This window comes from Cnephaeus nilssonii (assembly GCF_951640355.1).
Source record: "Cnephaeus nilssonii genome assembly, chromosome: 19".
Lineage (NCBI taxonomy): Eukaryota > Metazoa > Chordata > Mammalia > Chiroptera > Vespertilionidae > Cnephaeus > Cnephaeus nilssonii.
Genome location: NC_137090.1, coordinates 15,050,386 through 15,071,385, shown reverse-complemented (window position 1 = coordinate 15,071,385; position 21,000 = coordinate 15,050,386). Strand labels below are relative to the sequence as shown.

The 21,000-nt window shown below is 53.9% G+C and overlaps 1 protein-coding gene across 4 annotated transcripts; it reads right to left on the bottom strand.

Annotated features, from left to right (window-relative positions):
* Positions 1 to 3,125: 3,125 nt before the first annotated feature.
* Positions 3,126 to 18,301, bottom strand: ETV4 (ETS variant transcription factor 4). 4 transcript variants are annotated; one of them, XM_079796852.1, is made up of 13 exons: positions 18,132 to 18,301; positions 17,474 to 17,584; positions 17,200 to 17,293; positions 16,936 to 16,983; positions 10,163 to 10,216; positions 8,574 to 8,700; positions 7,958 to 8,119; positions 7,469 to 7,728; positions 5,447 to 5,521; positions 5,228 to 5,296; positions 4,879 to 5,051; positions 4,508 to 4,609; positions 3,126 to 4,192 (listed from the first exon to the last, which is right to left on the bottom strand). In XM_079796852.1, the coding sequence occupies exons 2-13, from the start codon at positions 17,531 to 17,533 to the stop codon at positions 3,968 to 3,970; spliced, it is 1,449 nt and encodes a 482-aa protein (XP_079652978.1). In that variant the 5' UTR covers positions 17,534 to 17,584; positions 18,132 to 18,301; the 3' UTR covers positions 3,126 to 3,967. The 4 variants fall into 4 exon arrangements, with proteins under 4 accessions (XP_079652978.1, XP_079652975.1, XP_079652977.1 ...); XM_079796849.1 differs by lacking the exon at positions 18,132 to 18,301 and adding an exon at positions 17,711 to 17,881; XM_079796851.1 differs by lacking the exon at positions 18,132 to 18,301 and adding an exon at positions 17,711 to 17,881 and having other exon boundaries at positions 7,958 to 8,101.
* Positions 18,302 to 21,000: the final 2,699 nt, after the last annotated feature.

The window sequence follows — 21,000 nt, the reverse complement described above, 5'->3', positions numbered from 1 at the left end:
GTGAAGATTTCTTTGAGCTGAAAGGTTAGGATATTGGCCTGGACTCAGGGTGGGGCGGGGGGGGGGTTAGTATCTGGGGCTTTGGTGTACATAGTGGAGAGTCCCCTGAAACCAGAGCCCAGGGTCTCTTTAGGCTGAGAGGTGATGCACAGCCCAGATCTCCTGTCTTGGCACCTACGCTGTCCCAGCCCTGCCGCGGATCGCGCCACGATTAACCTCTTCCACTGCATAGGCTCTCGGGTCTGGCGCCTGAGTGGTTACAGATGCCACACATTGAATACAGAGGCTGTCGCTGGCTCTGCCGCCTACCACACTCACCATGTGCAGTGTATCCTATTTCCTTTTGAAACGTGCGGGTAATCACAAAGCTTTTATTTTGTTTTCCCTGAGGCCCTCGATGGGCTTTAACAAAGGGTTTTTATGGTCAAAGCCTCCCCTCCCGTGTCCCAAACAGAAAACCAACATGACACCTCTCAGAGCCGGTTTGTGCTGCCCAGTATCTGCTCTGTGGTCTCTCACTGAGTGGTGTGCTCTTAGCATTCTGTTGTGGAATAACCACTTCTCAGTGCCCAGTTCTTTTTTAATTTTTATTAATTGATTTTTTTTTTTTTTTAGAGAGAGAGAGAGAGAGAGAGAGAGAGAGAGACATTGATTTGTTATTCCACTTGTTTATGCATTTGTTGGTTGCTTGTATGTGCCCTGACCAGAGACTGAATCCATAACCTTGGCGTATCAGAGCAACACTCTACCCAACTGAGCTACCCGGCCAGGGCTTCTCACCGTTTTTGAGGAGGCTCTTGACTAGGAAAAACAGATGCTGCCAGGCGGGTTGTGGGGCGTCTGGAAAGCTGTTCTGGATGTGGAGCTTGTTTAGAAGCTCCTAGGCAGTTCGGCACCTTGTATGTTGCCTGCACTACCTCCCCCATTCTAGTAAGTTCTGAAATTATGTAAATACTAGAACGGCCATAGAATTGTAGCCAGACATTAAAAGACTATGCAGCATTGTAGGAAATGAAGGAATGTAGGCTGTCATTGGGCCACAGACAAATCACTCTAAAGACACAATTCAGAGAATCCAGTGCAGAGGAGTACAGGCCAGGGAGTCTGCCGACAGGTCCCTGCCCCTCTTGAGCTGAGCGTGAGCTCCCGATTCTGTCTGAGTGCACTCCTCAGGAAGCCCAGGCCTGTAATTAGGGGCAGGGGGATGTTTGGGTGCTAACACTGAAGGCCTTATAGGGAGAAGAGTGCAGGGGCCGACAGAGGAAACGGAAAAGGCCGTATTGGCTGGGCACTTGGCTCCCCAGTCTTAATTCCAGCCCAGGTCCAGTTCAGGAACCAACTCTGGGCTTCGTAGCCCACCTGTCCCAGATGAGTGACCAGCACTGATGGCACTGGCACCTCTGAGATCATATTTCCTGAGGATGGACTTTTGGGCTAAGCTCAGGTTGAGGAGGGGATGTTTAACAGCCAAGGTGAGACAGGGCTGGTCATCTTTCTGCGTTTTTGGTACGAACAATGAAGGACCCTAGCTCTGTGGGTGTTCTTGAACGTCCCCCCTAGGTGAGGGGTCACTTCTCTGCTATCACAGCATGGTGGGGTCCGACCTGACTGTCCATCAGGAAACGGCAAACCGGCCGCATTGCCCAGTCTGCTCAGAAGGGGGCTTCCAGCAGTTCGGAAGGACTCGCCTGCTGCTTCCGCACAATGGGGCCCTTGTTTCTCTTCCTTGAACCAGTATTACCCGAGGTTGAGTGACAGCCCAGGAGAGGATGTGGGTCTCATGCAGGGAGCTGGAATCTTCTTGGCCATTAAAGTCGACTGTTCACTGCACCCCTGCGGGAGCCCAGCTCAGGAGTTTCCTGCGCCTGCACATGTGCTGAGTCTGTGCTTGTTTGTGTGTGTGTGTGTGGGGGGAGGGACGGACTGTCCCCAGGGGGCATGTGTAAGCTCTACTGCTGGGTCAGGCTTCTCGGTCCTGGGTTCACCTTCATCAAGTCTGGAGCACGGTGTGGTTTTGGCTCTTTCCTTTGGCCCGAGGAATTTCCTCGGGGGGCTGTTGTAGCTGTCTCCCTGGAGCAGTGCCCCTCCAAGTTTAAAGCTTTGAACAGAGTTGTGAGGAGTGGCTTGTTAATGAACATTTTAGAGGTCAGAGGTCACAGGGCCTGCGAGACGTTTTCCATGATGCCGATTCTCATCTAAATCCGTGTCATGTGCAGGTGCTCAGGACCTGTTTCCATTCAAATTTTACACCTTCTTGCTGATATCCTGGCTTTAATATGGAATTAAATTTATATATATATATATACACACACACACATATATTTAAACTTGTATTTAAAATTTTTATTTTCCTTGCTCTAAATTTTAAAAACATCAGTACATTGATATTTTGTTTCTAGGGGAATAAGATGTTGCTTTCTATTTGTAGGCAGTGGTTGAGAGGCATCCCTTCCTGTGAGGACTGTTGGGTTTTAGCATTAGTGCTGAGCAGGGACTTAGGGTGGAGGCGTGGCAGGCACTGGAGGGTAGGGCAGTCCAGCCTCAGCATGACTGTGGCTCGGATTTAACTGGAGAGCGCCTGGCTCCTGGGAAGCTGTTTGCACAGGGCCTGGGTCTACAACGGCCTCCCTCTTACCTCCGCAGAACCCCTTTGTCATACTCAGTCACACCCCTTTCTCTAGGTGTCACGGATTTCTCAGCCTTGCCCTTCCCACCCCACCCCCCGAAAACTCAGCTCCAGGGTTCTGCTCTCCCCGATTTGGGCAAGAACCTGCTGTTCCCCTTACCTTTCCTTTAAAGATCTAGTGTCCTTTTCCTACACTGGCCAGAGCCCAAGGCTTGCTCCAGCCTCCCTTCACCCTTGTGTCTGGGTCTCTTCCCGTTCTCCAGATCCTCTCCAAACTCGTCCCCAACTTCAGCAGAGACAGCAATCTGGAGCCATGGCAGGAGGGGGGGACACACTGTTCATGGCTCACGGGAGCAACTGTGGTCACAAACCACAGGCCAAATCCTGCCTGAACACGCTCCAGGAGCCCCCCCCCCCCCCCCCCGGGAGATGGCCAAGAAGCACTGGTCTAGATTGCAAAGTACCCTATGCACATTATTTCGGGATCTTCCCATAATAATCCTGGGAGGGGAAACGTATCACTGAGCCCATGAACCCATTTTCCAGAGGAAAAAGGTGAACTGTCCTTTCCCAAGAACCCATTTGGTAACTTGTGTCAGGGAAACACCCCAAACTGGTCATCTGCCTCAAGGTCAAGTTCTTTTAAACCCGGGTCCTTCTCCCCTGGCAGCAAAGAGGACACAGGAGAACAGGAGAAGCAGGGGCCTTTATTAGGGTCTGGCAGATGTGGTGGAGGTGATATCCCAGGCCTGGGCCTAGGAACGGGCAGAGCAAAGGGCCCTCAGAGCAGGAACCCAGCCCTCCCTGCCTCCAGCCCTGCCCCATCCCAGGTTCCTTCCTCCAGCGCCCCTGCCCCTGCCCCCACCCCTGGGAAACAGAGCACCAAGAGCTGACAAGCAGGACCCTCCAGGGCCACAGCTTGGAGTGGAGTGCAAGATCCAGGCTTCTGCCTCCCCACAGCGGGCCATCTGGGGAGCCCAGTGCATCCTCCCCACCAGGGTAAAGTAGGGATGCTTCTTTGTCCCCCAGAAGAGAACAAACCCTTGTTCTCTGTGATGGGGGGAGGGGGAGGGGCTTGGGCCTCTAGGATGGACCTAGGAAGAGGCCAGAGGTGAGACCCTCAGGAGTTTCTGAGACGCCAACGTGCACTTGCAGTGTCTCCACGTGTCCTTCCCATGGACTCTGGTGCACAGCTCAGAGTCTGGGCCAGGGCGGCTGATAGGCCAGTGGGGACCTGCTCCAAGACATCTGTGGGTTTCAGAGTGAGGGTTTCCCCAACACCAGATTCATCTATATGTACACAGGACAGCACCCCGGTGGCCAGGGAGCAGCTGCCAGGGGCTAGTAGGAATAGCCACCCTTAGGGCCAAAGGGCTGGGTAGGACCAGCCAGCTCTGGGAGGTAGGCAGGGCTCTCGTCCAAGTGGGACAAAGGGACTGTGTCTTCCTCACTGACCGGCCTGTCAAACTCGGCCTTGAGAGCTGGACGCTGATTGTCCGGGAAGGCCAGAGAGAAGAGGGCCTCAGGCTCGCACACAAACTTGTACACGTAACGCTCTCCAGCCACCTGTGGGAAGAGAGGGCTGGGTCAGTCTAACTCTCTCCAGGTCAGTGTAGGGGTGGGGAATGGGTCTAGGCAGTTGTGTGGAGTTCATTTCTCTCCATACTCGTTCCTCTCAGCAGCCAACTCCCTTCTGGGGTTCACCTCTCATCTCCATCTCCATGCTGTGACCTTCTTAATGTTTAGCACTTTTTTTGGGATTGTCCACAATTTCTTGTCCCTTCCGACTGGTTCACTATCTATCTGCTCCTACAAACTCCCGAGAATGCGCTTCTGTCCCCCTGCCCCCACCCTCTTGTCCCTGGACCCTTAGCCCTTGACCTTCTGCATGATGCCTTTCTCATAATAGTATCGGAGTGAGCGGCTCAGTTTGTCGTAATTCATGGCGGGCCGGTTCTTCTGGATGCCCCAGAGCCTGGCGACCTGCGGGAAACAGGAGAATTTTGGGATGGCGATGCTAGCTCAGCAGAGGAAACGTGAGAGGCAGGCCAGAGAGAGCACTTGAGATTTTTAGTGCAAAATGCTGAGCAGGTCAGGCAAATAAGCACCAGCTCAGAGACCCCGGTTTGGTAAGAACTCAGGTTAGATAAAGCAACGATGATGGTGAGGACCCATGCCACCGCTCCCAGGCGCTCTCATCTCCAGGCCCAAGATCCGTGGGAAGGAGAGGTGGGAACATCTGAGAGGCCCACCTCCTCAGGCTCGATTAGTTTGAACTCCATCCCCCGGCCCGTCCAGGCAATGAAGTGAGCATTCGTTGGGTCATCCAGCAGGGCCACCAGGAACTGCCACAGCTGCAAGGCACCCCGGCGCTGGTAGGGCGGTCCCTCTCGGAACGCTCCCATCCCCTCCTGCTTGATGTCTCCTGGGGAACACAGGGAACAGGCGTGTAGGGTTTGTGCCTTTGGGTCCCCCAAGCAACCTTCTCTCCCCGGGGCCTTTCCAGGCCCTTTCTCATGAAGTGTCATGTGATTCCCAGGTGACATAGTCAGAGGGCACGGAAAAAACCCTGACCCTCTCATGAACAGTCACGTCTCTGACCTTCAAATTTCTCAGGGACGACACAGACATCATCTGGGAAGGGTCGCACAGGTTTCTCATAGCCATAGCCTTGAGGAGGAAGTTGGGGGTCACTCAGATCTGGGGGTTCACTGATGAGACCCCAGAGTGTCCAGAGGGATTCCTGGTCAGGAGACCCTCCCCCATGGCAGGACCCTCTTCCAACCTGGAGGACCTGGCAGGGAGAGGGGGCTGCCTTACCCATGGTCCCGTCACCTGGAGAGGGTCCGGGGAAACCCTCTGTGTGAAGGTACATTGACGCACAGCCAGGGACATCTGGGGGTAGAGAAAGAAGGCTGATGTTATAGGTGGCTGGGGTGGAGGTGGGGGCAGCAGGCCTACACACACTTAAGAACTTCCTGCCAGCCTGCTTTCCGGTTCTGTTCCCAGCTGCCTGCCCACCACAATCCCAGGGGAAGTTCACCCAGAGGGGGTGTGAGGCTGGAACCCTTCAGCTTGAGGGCTGAGCCAGAGGGCAGGGATGGCAGCAGCTGGGGTGGGTAAAGCTGTTCCACAAGGCCCAGGATTCCAGGGAGCAGCTGTTTCCTGTGAGTTTAGGGGGAGGAGGGAGGGATAGAGATGAACCTCCGGGGAAAGGGTACAGTGTCCATGTCTAAGACTCCCTTGGAATGGGCCAACCTCCGGTCAGCAGGTCAGATTCCCTGCCCAGTGTGTTTTATGAGGGAGGGAGGAATCAATGGAGGAAAGGAGAGTGGGTGGGAGGGCAAGAGACTGCATGGATCTGTAATTAGGGAAGAGGCAGTGGGCACTGGGCCGGTTTTTTTCCCAGCTCTGACAGCACAGCACATTCCACTCCATTTGATTCCATTCCATAGGATGGAAACATCCCCACTCCACCTGGAGGAGTTGGTGGTGTGAAGCCACCCATTCAAGTTCCAGCCCCTTGGCCCTCCACTCCCACCTATGAATGAGATGGTGAAACCTGACACCTCCGGGAGGAGGCGGGAGAGTGGGCTCATTCATGCATCCATTTTGTGAATGGAATTCCTGACTCCTTTCAGAGGAAGCTGAAGGGGGAGGGGCAGGAGTTCAAGGGCAAGTAACATGATCTCCTCCGGTCTACATCCTTTGAAGGTCAGCGGCAAGAGCGTCTCCCTCCTCTTTCCTGCATCTCACTGCCAGGCGTGGCTCAGGCTTACGCCCCGGGGTTGAGGAGAGGTGCGCCCTTCGGGTTCTCACTCAGGCAGCCTGGGGCTTTGTGGTTCACTCCCCTGCCCCTAAGACTGTGCATCAGAAAAAGGGAAATGCGAAAGCTCTGGCCAGCTCTGAGCCTATTCTAATGGCTGAATATTTTTCTCATGCAAGTGTGCATAGAAATTCAGTCGGGGATGGTAACAGTGTAACAAGCCAAGGTTTTCTGGGTCCTTCCTAACTGAGAAGGGCCATCCCTGTGCACTCGGGGCTTTGAACTACAGCTGTTTATGAATATAATATGGCTGAGTGCACCTCGCTCAGGTCAACACGGGGTGGAACTAGAATTTACAGCAGCCCCTACTTCCGGTACCCAGCTCTGGCCAAGATGGTGGGCTTGAACAGGTTGTATTAACCCTGAGTCCCAACTGGGAACTATGAACCTGGCTAGTTTCAAGTTCATGTTTCTCTTCATTCAAATCCCTTCGTATTTTTTAAAAATATGCTTTTATTAATTTCAAAGAGAGGAAAGAATAGGGAGAGAAACATCAATGATGAGAGAGAATCATTGATCGGCTGCCTCCTGCACACCCCCGACTGGGGATCGAGCCCGAATTGGGAATTGAACTCTGACCTCCTGGTTCATGGGTCAACGCTCAACTGATGAGCCACCCTGGGCTCCCTCTGGGACTGAGAACAACCTATTAATCTTTGTATCCTCTAAATCCACAAATTCATACTCCTCAAACAGTACTATGGTCTCTACAGGTAATTAAACCCCCAAACACCTGTTAAATACACATAGAAAGAAATGGCTTAACTTTCCTATTAAGTCACATGCTACCTGAGGGTAAGGACCTACATCCCATTTATTTTTTATCTGAATATAAGTTTGCTGACTGAAAAAATGACACTTCTTTTGAACCCATGAAGAAAGTGAATGGGTTGAGTCTGTGAACTAGTAAAAAGATAGGAAGGTAAAGAACTTGTGGGAAGACATTCTGGGGGTTATCACATGCCACCCCACCCAGGAACCTCACCCCAACCCCTCCCACCTGAAATGTCTCTTACCCGAGTCATAGGCGAAGTCCGTCTGCTCTTGTTTGATCACCACCCCCGCCCCTGGGTACCTGTGCCCATTGACCCCACCCTGGCCCATGGCCAGCTGTTCGTACAGGGGGTCAAGGTATTCCTGCTTGAAGCTCTGCTGGGGGTAGGGTGGGCAGGGCTCCGACAGCTGGTGTTGGTAGGGGGTTGGGAGGGGCTCCCGGCCCCCTCCCTGAGAGGATGTGAAGGAGTGGCAAATATCCAAGGGCTGCTGGAAGACGGAGCTGGATATGGTGGATGGAGAAGGAAGAGAGTAAGTATTAGATTAAGTCCTCCTCGTGCCTGCCACTCCCAAAGCTTGCAGAGTGGGCTCCAGTGTGGGCGTGGGTGTCAATATCCCTTCCTCCCTACCTCCCCCCCACACCAGGTCTCTTAAGGGCAGATGGAGGACCCTCAGGGACTGAGAAAAAAACGGTTGAGATCTCGGCTCCCATCCTGGGGGGGTCTCCTTACCTATGCTCCCCGAGGTACCCATGGCCAGGGGGGGGCTGGGAGGTGCCAGAGGATCTCACGAAACTCCGTTGTTCTGCCCGGGGAAAGGGCTGCAGGGGCGACTGTCCGGGGGCACCAGGGGCGGGGGACTTGATGGCGATTTGTCTAGGGGGGTCATAGGCACTGGAGTTGAGGGGGAGACAGGGGTGAGGGGGCAGAGAAGCCAGGCGAGCATCTTTGAACCCTTCATCCATCCCCAGAGAAGTCAGGGCCCGGGGATGATAGGAGAAGGAAGAGGACAGGGTGCTGGGAAAGGAATGGCAGGAGCCAGACTCGGCCCCGCATGAACTCTCCTTCACCTTTTATAAATGCTGAAACTGGGTGTGGTCTTGAGAACACTTCTCCCCAGCCCAGAGCCACGGGGCTTCTTCGGTGGAAACAAACTCGGCCGGCCTTCACACATATCCCTCGGACCCACTCCTGCGTTTCTCATCCTAACTACTCGGAGGATACCCTCACTGCACTGCTCCCTCACGGGAGCTCGGAAATCCTTTCTGTCGTCTCACTTGCATTTCAACTGCTGCCTCTGCTCACGAGTGCCCCCCTCCCTCCGCCATCGCCGGGGCAGCCCTCTCACCTGGAGTAAAGGCACTGCTCGCCATGGTGGTAGGGGAGTGGCGGCTTCCTGCTGCAGGACAGGGCCGGGTCTGTGCGGGGACTCTGGGGCTCCTTCTTGATCCTGGTGGTGGGGCTGTGGAAAGCTACTGTGGGGATTGGGGGGGGGGGGGGGGGAGGCGCAGAGCAGGGCAGAGAGTGTCTCAGAAGAGGCAGTAAGAGCTTCCTCCACTTGCTTCTCTGAGGACCGGCTGGGTGACCGGCACAGCCTCGTCCCTGCTCTGGGTCTCAGTTTTCAGAGAGCTGTAGTCACACACTTTTAAGAAGTTTGGCTATTTACGTTACGTCTAGTTTTATACATCAGGAAAATGTCTAATATTAACCAAAGAAATGGTCTCGAGTTCAACATTTCATGCAACCCCAAACCCCCCAAAAACACCTTTGTAGGGGCGAGCACTTTCAACCTAGGGCCTGTGGTTTTCCTGAGTGCCCTGGAAAATTCCAAGGAAGAGAGATGTTTTTTTTATTTGGGGCTATAAAGAATCTTTCTCTTTCTGGTGGAGGTTGGATATTAGCCACTCGCATGTCAGCTGACGAACATTATACACACGCTCCTAATTATCTGTGAAGAACATTGGCCTTGCCTGTAGCCCCTGCTGGGGCTACAAACTCCAGCCACCAGGCAGAGAAGCAAAGAGTTGGGTCCAAGTTGGCAGAGTGTGAGGTTCTGTCTTACTGCAGCCGGGTCAAATGCCTACTATCAACCCATCCGTTATCTGCTGTTTTCGGTTATGTGTGCCCTGTTTCATTTCACTGGGGAAGACAATTGAGAGCAAAGTATCTGACATTAAAGCAGTGTTTCTCAACAGCGGCACTATTGACATTTGGGCCAGATAATGTTTTGTTGGTGGGGGGTTATCCTGAGCATTGTATAGGGCAGTGGTCGGCAAACTCATTAGTCAACAGAGCCAAATATCAACAGTACAACGATTGAAATTTCTTTTGAGAGCCAAATTTTTTAAACTGAAACTTCTTCTAACGCCACTTCTTCAAAATAGACTCGCCCAGGCCATGGTATTTTGTGGAAGAGCCACACTCAAGGGGCCAAAGAGCCGCATGTGGCTCGTGAGCCGCAGTTTGCCGACCACGGTTATAGGGTATTTAGTAGCATCCCATGACACTCCCCACTAGGGGCTGGTAGCATCTAGTTCCAGTTGTGGCAACCAAAAATATCTACAAACATTGCTAATGGGTTGGGGGGCACAAAATAGCTCCCAAGTTGCATGAAAGTAACTTAGGATGGTAGAACTGGACCCTGCTGCACTGGTCCAAGCCTGCCCATTTCAGAAACAAGGGAATGGAGGATCAGAGAGATGTAGTGTCTGCTCCAAGGCCACACAGCTAAGATGGAGAAAGCCCCCATTGGAACCAAGGTCTTCATGTCCCAGTTACTGCCTTGGTGTTTGAGTCCAAACCCAAGCATGGGGAGCCCTGCCCTTCACCCCTCTCTTTAGGAGAGAACAAGTTGATCTTTTGTGATTCTCTGTCCCTGTGACTCATTTCCTGCCCTTCCCCACTCCCCATTCCCTCTACCCAGGGCCCTCTACTCACAGTTTTCTGAATGGAAATCAGGAACAAACTGTTCATCACTATCTGGTACCTGAGCTGCGAAGAGAGGTCAAAGGTGAGTCTAGAGTGCGGGGTGGGGGGGACCCTGGATGGCAGCCCCTGGGAGATACCATTAAAGCAGCCCAGCAGATCAGCACCCACCCCAAAATAAAACAGCCTTCCTAGAAATAAAGGCAACTCCACACCAGGTCCTAGTGCCCTCCATCTCTGGCTCCATCAAGACCCTGGAGGGGAGAGGCTGCAAATTCTCAGAACCTGTCTGAGCAGATTCCAGTCTTTTCCTAGGTGCTTTGTCTTTATTCCCTCCATGTTTCTGAAGTGAAGACAGCCCTGCCCCTCAGAGTTTACAAAGCTCTCTCAAAGCAACAGCAGTCACATCTGGGATGGGCAGGCATTACAAGGAGTGAGATCCTGTGGACTTTGAGTCACAGGGGAGATTCTGACTCTGGGCTGGAATCTGCATTTTATACAACCTCCAAGGTGAAATCTAGAACTCTAGATCCCAGGAAAAGAGATGGAACGGAGAGAAGAGGGTGGTTGGAGGCAGGTAAAAAAAAGGGATGACAATGGAGAGGAAGAGGCTGGGGACCTTTGGGAGGTCAGGGCCTCATCCCTTGGATGTGCAGCTAGAAGAGAGAAGGGCTCCCAAGCTTGGAAGTTCTCAAGGAGCATTCGCGGTGTGCCAGCGTGGGTGGCGCTGGGTTTGGGAATTAGGCAGCAAAACTGAAACAGAACAGTAGCTCATCCATGGCCTCCAACCTGGACATCTGGGTTGATTTCCAGTTCTTATCCTGGTCTCACCAACTCCTTCAGGTGGGTCTACAGCGGAGTACCTCCCAGGACTCCAGAGTCTTTGCCCAGGTTTGCCCCTCTCTCAAGACTAGGTTATAGCAGGAAGGGAAAGGGAAGACACCAAGAAGAACTTCCTGATAGTCCAGGAAGAGAAGGGCTCAAAGGTGAGGTGCTGAAACCCAAGGAGACTGCTCTCAGATTAGACAATGGAGAAGCTGATGGATAAGATGACCAGAATCAGGAATGGCTGGTAAGGGTGAGGGTCCAAGGAGACGGCTGGAGAACACCCTCACTCATTCTAGCCTGTACAAATAGACACCCCATTTGCAAAGGCTCCATAGTATCTTCCTTGGTGATTTCAGCCACAGCCTCTAATCAAAACTCCCTACTTCCACTCTCACCTCCTATAGTCAGTTGTTCTCCACATAGCTGTCAGGGCAACAGAAGTCAAATCACTTCGCTCTCTTGCTTAAAGTGTGAATCCAAACTCTTCCCCTCGGCCTCCAAGGCCCCGCATGGTCTGATGCTGCTTACCTCTTTGACCTGCCTCTGCTGGCCCTTTACTCTCTAGAGCTCTGGTCTCTTTCCAAAGCTCATCAGCATGATCCCTCTCCCCCAGATCTTTGCCTGCCTATTTTTTTCTGGCCACTGAAGTTTTAGTTCACTTTGTCACCTCCTCAGAGGTCTTCTCTGACCACCCAGACCAAAGTGGTCCCCCTCCCACTCCCCTTTCTTGCATCCATTTTATTTCTTCCCCAGCACGGTATGGGTACCTGAACTTATTAAGTATGTTTACATGTTTATTGTCCATCTCTTCTACCAGGAAGTTAAGCTTGCTGAGGGCATGGGGCTTATCTGTCTTGTTCATCTGATTCCCCAGTACCCCAGGAATGGGGTCTGGCTCAGAATAAGCACTCAATGCATTATTTGTCAACTCTGTGAATAAAGATAGAATGACCTCTGGGGTGGTAGGCCTGGGAGCAAGAACTGAAGAGATCCTAACCAACCAGCCCTTCCTTCACCCTGAGGGCTCCCCATCTCCACCACCAGGTACCATTAGAGGCAGGTCCTCAGGGGAAAACCCTTCTCACGTGGGACATTTTAGGCGGTGGCAGGAAAATTCTTCACCAACTTGCTTTAAGTATCATGTTTGGTCTTGAGTGTATGCCACTCTTTAAAACTCAAGTGTTTTATTAAAATAGATGTTTATAGGCAGTTGACTTCTTGACAGAGGGATTGGGCAGAGGGGGTTTAAGAATCAGGAACCACCAACATCTAGAGAACTGATGAAACATCAATGTAAAACAATTCTAAAGTGATCAAGTAAGTCAGTGGGACATGAAATCCCTTGGCAAAAACAAAAACATACAGGGAGCACACATCTTTTCGGGAGCGCCACTAGGGCACAAAGGCAACCATTTCCTAACTGGCCCGGATCAAGAATCTGGGGACATTGTTAAAACGTGGATTCCAAGCCACCCCCAAGTCTCATTCCACAGGCATCTTTATTTTTAACAAGTGCCTTAAGAATGGGCAAGATTGGTGCAAGCCTACGTTCATCCATGCCGTGTCCTCTGGCCCAACCACAGGTGGCTGGACGGGGGTAATGGGAGCAGGATGAGCAACATTTCCCTCCCTGCTACGTAGGCAAGGCGGCACCTGAGGACGGGAGGTGGGGGGTGCAGACCATGGGGAGGCTGATGCACTTGAGTCCCCTCTGGGGCTTCATTAACTGCTGCTTTCTACTGAGGTAATGGCTGGGGGCATCTCCCACTGACGTCACATGCCGGTTCACATGAGAACCCTAGGGTTCATTTTGCCCTTCCTTCTACCCCAGGCCTGAAGATTTGGCCAGGACCTCCTCTCCACAGCAGTCCCAGAGGCTGTGTGCCATGCCCAGCACACAGACCACACTCCCGTGTGCCATCCTCTTCCCAGGGCCAGGAGAAATCAGTGGAGGCAAAAGGGCTGTGGCATGAACCCCAGTCCCTGATTGGCCCTTCCCTAGAACACTGGCTTCTCCCAAAGGGGCGGGACAGGGCCTCAGTTGCTCAGAAACTGTTAACAAAGATAGAAATAGGAACAGTAAGCCCTGCCCGGTTTGGCTCCATGGGTAGAGCATCAGCCTGTGGACTGAAGAGTCCCTGGTTTGATTCCGGTCAAGGGCATGTACCTCGGTTGCATGCTCGACCCAGGAGGCAATCAATTGTTACATCGATGTTTCTCTCTCTCTCCCCCTTCCTTCTACTCTCTCTAAAAATCAATGGGAAAATATTCTGGGGTGAGGATTAACAACAACAAAAAGAAACAGTAACATTTAACATTGCACCTCACCTTCCTGGAGAGCAGATTTCTAATGACCATGTTTGGTCCTGAGTGTACGCCATTCTTTATTTATTTGTTAACTTGGCTGAGTTTTGGCTGCCAAGCCAGTGTGCCAGTCTTCCCCCAACTCCACCCTGGCACTAAGGTCGCGATATCTGCCTGAGGACATGGCAGGTGATGAAGGATGGGAAAAGTGCCAAGCCAGCAAAATGCCCAAAGAGAGAATTTTTAGGGAACATCCTTCCCACAAGGAGGCTGTGGGGGGGGGGGGGGGGTAGTAGAAGAGGAGGGGCGGCTTGGGGACTTCCCAAGCAGGGCTCCAGAATTGGAAGGTTAAGCCAGCCAAGCAGCTAATTCCACCTCAGATTAGCCACTCAGCAACACCACGTAAGCCCCATCACCATCTCCCCCTTCCAGGGTCCAATCGCAGGAGGAAGGGGCCTTTTAAGGAATCCTAGTGGAGAGGCGGGGAGCCATTCCCCAAAGCTTCTGCTCCTTTGTGTCAACACTGGCCTCAGCTCTCACCCTTACCCTGCCCCCATCCTCTGTACTGGAAGGAACCAGTTCTGTGCCTATGGAGGAGACCTCTGTCCCCAAGAACCTTCTAGAAGAGATGGAGACAGAAATATGTAGAAGAAGGTATTGTGGCTAAAAGACTGGGGGATGGGATTAACCTCATCTCTCCCCACAGACATGCTAAGGCACTGGCGGGCATACACAGGGATTCACACCCCCCCCCAATTCCTTTTACTTCACAGCAGCACACGAGTAAAACACATCCCCCATGCACGCCCTTCCCACAAAGGGTCTCCTTTGGATTTACAAAGACAATGGGGGAAACCAAAGGGCAAGGGGACTGGAGACCTCGGCGGGGGATTGAGAGCAGTGATTCTTACGAAAAGGGGAGCAGAGACCCACCTCTGAGAATCTCATAAAGGTAAGGATCATTCTCTTTCTAGAAAATCCACATTCCTTTGTGTATGGCACACCCCAACATTTTACCATGTCAGAGAGCTCAAGGACCCCTGCAATTCATCTGCAGAGCTTCTCGGGCTCCACAGACCCACACAAAGGCCACAGATGGCCCAGAGTCCATGTTCCTTACATAGACCGATGTCATTGTCCCCAAGGGTCCCCCACAAGCCAGGAAAGCAACTCTGGACCAAAAGCAACACACCTTTTGCCATAACCAGCGCAGCGTGGGCTCAGCCTCCTGAGCCTGCGTTTCCGTACAGCAGCCCGATCCTTTCTCCGGCAACTCAACAGATCCCAGGCACCCCGAAACCAGACATGCCCTCCTAGACTCACTTTATCCCCCTTTGCTCTGTCTAGAAAAACCCCAACCCCAAAGATATCTGAACTGCCTGCCCCTACAGAACCCCACTCGCACTCACCCCCAAAGATGACCGGACAGACTCTGAACCCACAATCACATCGACCTGGATCCAACCTGGGCATCCATTGACTGTTTCACAATCCTCGCGCCCCCCTTTGCCCCCCCCTGCCCCACCCACACACACTACAAGGACCTGCTGCTTCTTTCCAAATTGGGGTTGTAGGAAAAATTCAGGCTGAGGGAGGGCGGTTGGACTCCAGTCCCCATTCCTACGGATGCGCCCCATTTCTGGCAAGTTTCCAAAGGGTAACTTGCCACCCCAAAGCTCCCTGCCACCCCAAAGCTCCCCCTGGGCTGCAGGGGTCACTGACCTGGTGGGAAGAGGCAGGAGAGGAGGCTGGGGTGGTGCTGGGGTGGTGCAGGGGGACAGGGCCCCGGCAGCTGCATCTGTCTCCACAGAGAGAATGAGAAGGAGCAAGCAGCCTCAGCATCCCCCCCTCAGGCCTGGCCATCCATCGCCAGCTGGGAACCTGAGCTGCTCCCTCAGAAGGAAGGAGAGGGAACCAAGGAGATCCCAGCGCGCCCCCCCCCCCCCTCCGTCTTACGATCCCCACCCCCACCTCCCCACCCACTGGATTTAAATGTCCAGAGACTTGCAGGACAGCAGCATGAAACACACACACTCACGGTCACACTGACACATGCAGATAGACACACGTACAGTCCCTAGACCCCCACCGCCAAGGGGTGGGGCTTCCGAGGTTGAGAGAAGATGAGAACATTTTCCTCTCCTTCCCATTCCACCCCAGGCACAAATGGACCAGCTGCTGCCCAAATGCCAACCTCTGAGCCCACTCCTAGATCACAGCCCTGCGAGCTGCCCACTGCGGGGAGCGCTGGGACCCTCAGCTGACAGACAAGGAGCCTGGTGAGCCAGACGGGAATCAGGCGCTGGGAAAGGAAGTCTTTGAGAGACGTGGAAACTGACACCTCTGCGTTCTTCAGCTCCAGCCCAGCTCCGGAACCTCGGGACCTCGGGAGGAGGCTGGGCAGGCCGGGCATAGCTCTGCCTGTAGCTCGCAGCTGGGCACCCAGGGCTTGCCGAGCCTGGAAGATGTGCACAGTACCCCAGAACCCCCAGACCCCTCCAGCACTCGCGTAGCCAGCCGGTGAGCCATCAATTCCACAAAATGTTTCCAGCACTTGCTCTATGCTAAACAGTCATTCTGTAACGCATATGTTTTTGGGGGATACCACAGTGGTCAAGACAGATCTAGTCTCACTCCAAGGATCTAATCAGGAATCTTCCCTTCCTACCCAGAGAAGCAGGGTTTGAGCTTTACAACAACCACCAAGGATGCCCAGATGGAGGGCTGGGGAGATTCTAAAGAAGAGAAAAGCCTTCGAAAAGGTTTCTTGGTTTCCAGAGAGTTAAAATAAAGGGACCCTAAGATGGGGGCGTTAACCCTTCCCCCTCAGAGACCAAACACCATTCGCCTCCTGCCTGCAGCCCCACCAGTGACACCCTCAGGCCCCACCAAAACACACCAATGACTCCAACCAGGAGACACCCCCCCCCCAACACTGACCCCACCTCAGCCAGCTTGCAGCTACAGCTGACCCACTGGCACACGAGTGGGGGGCTTTGCCTGGGGTGGAGGAATTCAGGAGGAAAGGAGGAGGATCAGTTGCCATCAGAATTACAATCAAGGCTATTAGGGGAAGTGGGGGGGGGGGCGCCAAAGCCCTCTTTGACGAAGTGCTGCAAAAAAGAATTATTTAAACGTTTGTTGTTCTTTTGGCTCAGACAGAAAATTGTTTGGCACTGGGAGTTGGGAAGCAGAGAAACCAAGAATTTAGGTAAAAATCAATGTTTTGGCAACTCCTGAAGATACGTAACAAATTAATTGCTCTTTCTCCTCATCTTCCTGTTCCTCACACCCCTCCCCCCAACACCCCAACACACACCTCAGCCTGGTGGTTGCTGCCAAATAAACTTTGCAAATGAAAATTTCAACCAGGAAAACGGGCCTGGGGCCAAGTTCCATTCAAATAAGCAAATACCCCACACAATGGTCTGATTCATCCCCAGGCCTAGTTACACAAGCCCGGCTCAGGGTAGAGAAAATAAATATCAATATAAGTGTCCATGCTGGGCGCTGGGGAGCAGAAGGGCAGGGGCCTTGGGGAGGGGGCATTGGAGAGCTTCCGAGGCCAGGGAGAGAGGAAGTGGGCTGGGTTGGAATAGCGGGGTTGAGAGCACCCCCCACCCCAGTAATGGAAAAGGTCATAGACTACTCACCTTCAGCGAGCCACGTCTCCTGGAAGTGACTTAGATCCTGGAAGAGATCTGAGGGGTGAATAATGGAATTGGAGAAGGTGAGGTGGAGGTGATGGTGAGAGGGAGCCCCAGCGAGCCCGGCGACCCCCCTTGGGGTGGCAGGGGCCAAGAATGATCAGAGTCCCTTGGAGGGCGAGTCTTTCTGGCAAAAGGGTGGGGGCTCCAGGATCGGTCCTTTGGGGCTGTGTGGTGGGGAGGGTAGCGGTTCTCTCTCCGGCTCTTTACCTTCGGAGTCGGGGGGCGGCAGGGAGCCGGGGTCCATGAGTTTCCCCTGCGGGACCATCAGCGCTTCGCGCAAGCTCCCATTTCCGGGAGATTTCTACGGGGAAGGAGAAGAATGCCCCTTAATCACCCTGAGGCCGGCTGGTCTAGGGGGTGGGACGGGGTTCTCGGGGTGATTCAGGGGCCGGGCAACCCTGGACCCCCTGGGGCCTTGGGGAAGGGGCTGCGGGGCGAGGTGCAAGGCGGGGGCGGGCGTGGAGGCAGGCGCGGCGCTCACGCTGCAGAAGGTGTAGGGCACTTGCTGGTCCAAGTATCCGCCTTTCATCCTCCGCTCCATCCGGCCGCTCCCTCCGGCCGCGAGGCCCGGGCCCCGCGCGGGGGCAGAGACCTGGGAGGGGGGGGGGGCTGCGTTCGCACACCGTCCAGGGAAAGCAGCGGGGTGGGGTGGGTAAGGGCGACGGGGAGGGGACCGTCCCCAGGCTCTGGGTCCGACGGCAAAACTTCTCCGACTCACTCAGGCGATGGTGGGGTTTCTCTTGCTGAGCTCTGATCGCCGTCACCACTCCCCTCCCGCCAAAGGAGGTCCCACCTGCTCCCGGGAGCCGGGCTCGCGGTTTCGGCTGCTTTCTGCAGCCCTGCTCTACCCAGGCTCGGTTACATAAGACGTGTGTGTGTGTGTGTGTGTGTGTGTGTGTGTGTGTGTGTGTGTGAGAGAGAGAGAGAGTGTGTGTGCGCGCGCGCTCGCGCGCGGAGGAGCGGGCAAGGCGCGCACCATTCGCACGCCCACAACTCCCGCGCCCCCTCCAACCCTGAATTTCAGCGCCTCCCACCCCCGCCCTGGAATCTGCGGAGGTGGCAGTGAGAGTGTGGGGTGTGTTGAAGGCGAGGCGGGGAATCACGGGCACTCTCCCTCCCTCTTCCTCCCACAGCCTCACCTGAGGCCGGGGCTTCTGTGCTGGAGACGCAGGGGGTCCTGAGCATGCTCTGGGGCGGCAGCGAGGCCGCGGGGCTAGGCCGGAGCGCGGCGGCCCGGGCCTCGGATCCCCAGCGCACGAGCTAGTTTTCCGGGCGCGGCGGACAGTTGTGTGCCCGGGGGAGCTGCCGATTGGTGCATTTCCCTTGCCTCGGCCCAGGCTCTCTCCCCCTTGCCCCCCCAAACCCGTTCCCTTTGTTTCATTGACTTTTGTGAATGAAACCCCAGGGCCGGGCACGCCCGCCAATCCGGAGACTCGCTTGGCCAAGCCGAGGGGCGGAGTTTCCCAGTCGCGGGGGCCAATCAGAAAGCAGGGGCTGCTTCCTGGCTTCATTCACTGCTTGGGCTCTCATTCATAAAAAAATAAACCCGCGGCCGGAGTTCATTCAGAAAGAGCTGAGAGGAAAAGAGGGAGGCTGAGGACTCGATGGCTTCTCTGAGGGGCTCGGCGGTGGCCCTGGGTCTGAGGCTCAGCGAGCTCCTCCGGCCGGCGTCTGCACGCGTCTCTGTGCATCTGCATGTACGTGGGAGTGTGAACATGTCTGCGTATGCGCCCTGGGGGGAGGCGAGCGGACTTGTGTGCCCAGAGGAACAATAATAACTAGCGTTTATGAAACGCTCCTCTCCCACGTGCTCATTTCATCCCCATAACCTGGCGAGGTGGCTCTATTGTCTCCATTTTACAGAGATTGAAAATGGACACCCCGAGAGGGGCGGTGACTTGGCTGAGGTCACTCAGCTGCTGGGGTTTACGGTTCCCCATCGCCCCCGTTCTCCTGTACAGCCCTTTGAGGCCACAATGAGATGAATTAAAGCTCTGTGACAACAACTAGTACACAGTAGGCACTCAATAAATGTGAGCTGGCACGGAATCCAGGCTCTTCCTCAAGGGGCTGTGCTCTGCGGAGCAGTTGTGTGACCCACTTTCCAGTAATTGCGGCAGAGGCCCCAGCTTGGACCTCAGACAGGACAGCCCCCCTCAGCCATCTTTCCTCTTACAAACATGCGGATTAAGGAGCAAAAGCCCAAAGGATCTGAGGATCTGGGGGTAGGACTGCTTTCCGTACTAGCCAAAAACCTGGTCATTATCTCTGTCACCTCATTTATTCTCTTCATTCAAGAAACATTTATTGTGCCAGACACAATGCTGGGTGCCAGGCAAACAGCTGTGACCAAGACAAGCACTTGGGAGCTGGGCTGCTGAGGCTGCAGCCATGGGGACACACAGGACATGAAACCCCCAGGCCTCCCCCCGCCCCCCGCCCGCGCCCCCCGCCCCCCGCCCCGGAGACAATTCTCTGGGTCTAACGTGGATGCCCGTCTTTGAGGAGAGCCTGATTTTGCTTGCTGCCTGTTTGTGACAAACACAAGAGACTGGCCAATCCCCAGGTCGCTAGTGGCTGCTTTCAAATTCATCTAATCTAACACCCCACTTTACAGAGGAGGCAGCGGGAGGTTCAGAGAAGGAAATGATACATTGAGCTCTTTCCGCTGGTCAGGGTCAGAGCTGGGACTGAAACACCAAACCTCTAGCACCTGTTTAGGGCTCATTCCATGAGATCACCTTGGGCAAATAAAAACAAATTTCCCTCTCTTCTCTGCTGAAATATTCTTTAAGGCTCATGTCTGCTGCCCCTCCTCCAGGAAGCCTTCCAGATAGTCTGAATCAATTCCTTAAGGACCCACACATTCTTACCTATGTCTCTGACATGGATGTCTGTTATTCTGCCTCATGGTCTAGTCATCCCTAAGTATGAAGACTTCTCCAGGGCCCGAAGGCGGTCTCATGTGCCCCTGAAATTCTTCCCCTAGCCTGCTTCATGCTTATGAGGGTCTCATGAATTACGTGTTTGGTGACTAGGTACAAGAAAGACAAAACTAATGTAACTTAGCGGGAACCCTGCCCAAAGAAGGAGAGACAAGCTCAAGCAAATCCCAGCTTTGGGCTGGATGGAACCAGTTTAGGGAGGAGTTTGTAAAGTCTCCGGGCCAAGAGAAGTGGGGGAGGAGGACAGAGGATTCTTCCTGAAGGCAGCTCTGATATGTCTCCAAGACAATGAAGAAAATTCTGGTGGGTCCCAGAATGAGCACTCAGGTTGGGGTTTTTAGGGGTTCCCAGCTGTTTCTGAGGGGGGCCCCTGGCTCATCCCCACTTCCCATGCAGGGACCTCCTCCTCTGGCTCTGGCTCAGGCTCAGCTTGCTGGCTGAGTAAGAGAAGGTGCCACTGTTGCTGCCACTGCTGTCACCTGGCCTCCAATCACCAACACCCAGGCTCGTAACAGTGAGCTCTCCTGGGGGGAACATCAGAGCCTCTTCCAGGGTTCGAGGTAGTTGGGGAGAGGAAGGAAGAGAGAGGCTGGAGATTTCTGTTGGAGTCACATTACAATGACCAACACCCCTCGCCATGCTCTGCTGCCAGGGCTGGACCTGCATTAACTCATGCAGGCCTCACAGCAGTCCTGTGAGGTGTCGTCCCCATTTTACAAATGAGGAAACTGAGGCCTCAAAAACACACATCGACCCCAAGGGTCCACTCAATAGACTGAGGACACCCCAAGCAGACTCACAGGCACAAAGACTACACTTTGAGAGAAGACACAACAAACCAGATGGAGGACAAGCCTGAGCCAGGGAATACCCATAGACACACTTGGGTGAAGGATGCTCACTGTATTCTCCCGGACACACACAGCATCCTACCTGACACCTCCCATCACAGCGTTGGTGGGGTTTGCAAAGGCAAATGTTTCCTCCCCTTTAGTATGTTGGAACTGTTATCTGACCAGTTTCCCAGGAGTCTAAGTTATAAAATGTAAATGTGGGTTTGAGA

What these genes read in the sequence shown, in the direction of transcription:
- ETV4 (XM_079796852.1), bottom strand. Translation starts at nt 17,533, where the DNA reads ATGGAGCGGAGGATGAAAGGCGGATACTTGGACCAGCAAGTGCCCTAC. An exon ending in TGCCCTACACCTTCTGCAGC is followed by an intron (nt 17,294 to 17,473) that starts GTGAGCGCCGCG and finishes CCTTCCCCGTAG; the next exon opens with AAATCTCCCGGAAATGGGAG. An exon ending in GGAGACGTGGCTCGCTGAAG is followed by an intron (nt 10,217 to 16,935) that starts GTGAGTAGTCTA and finishes CTCTCTTCGCAG; the next exon opens with CTCAGGTACCAGATAGTGAT.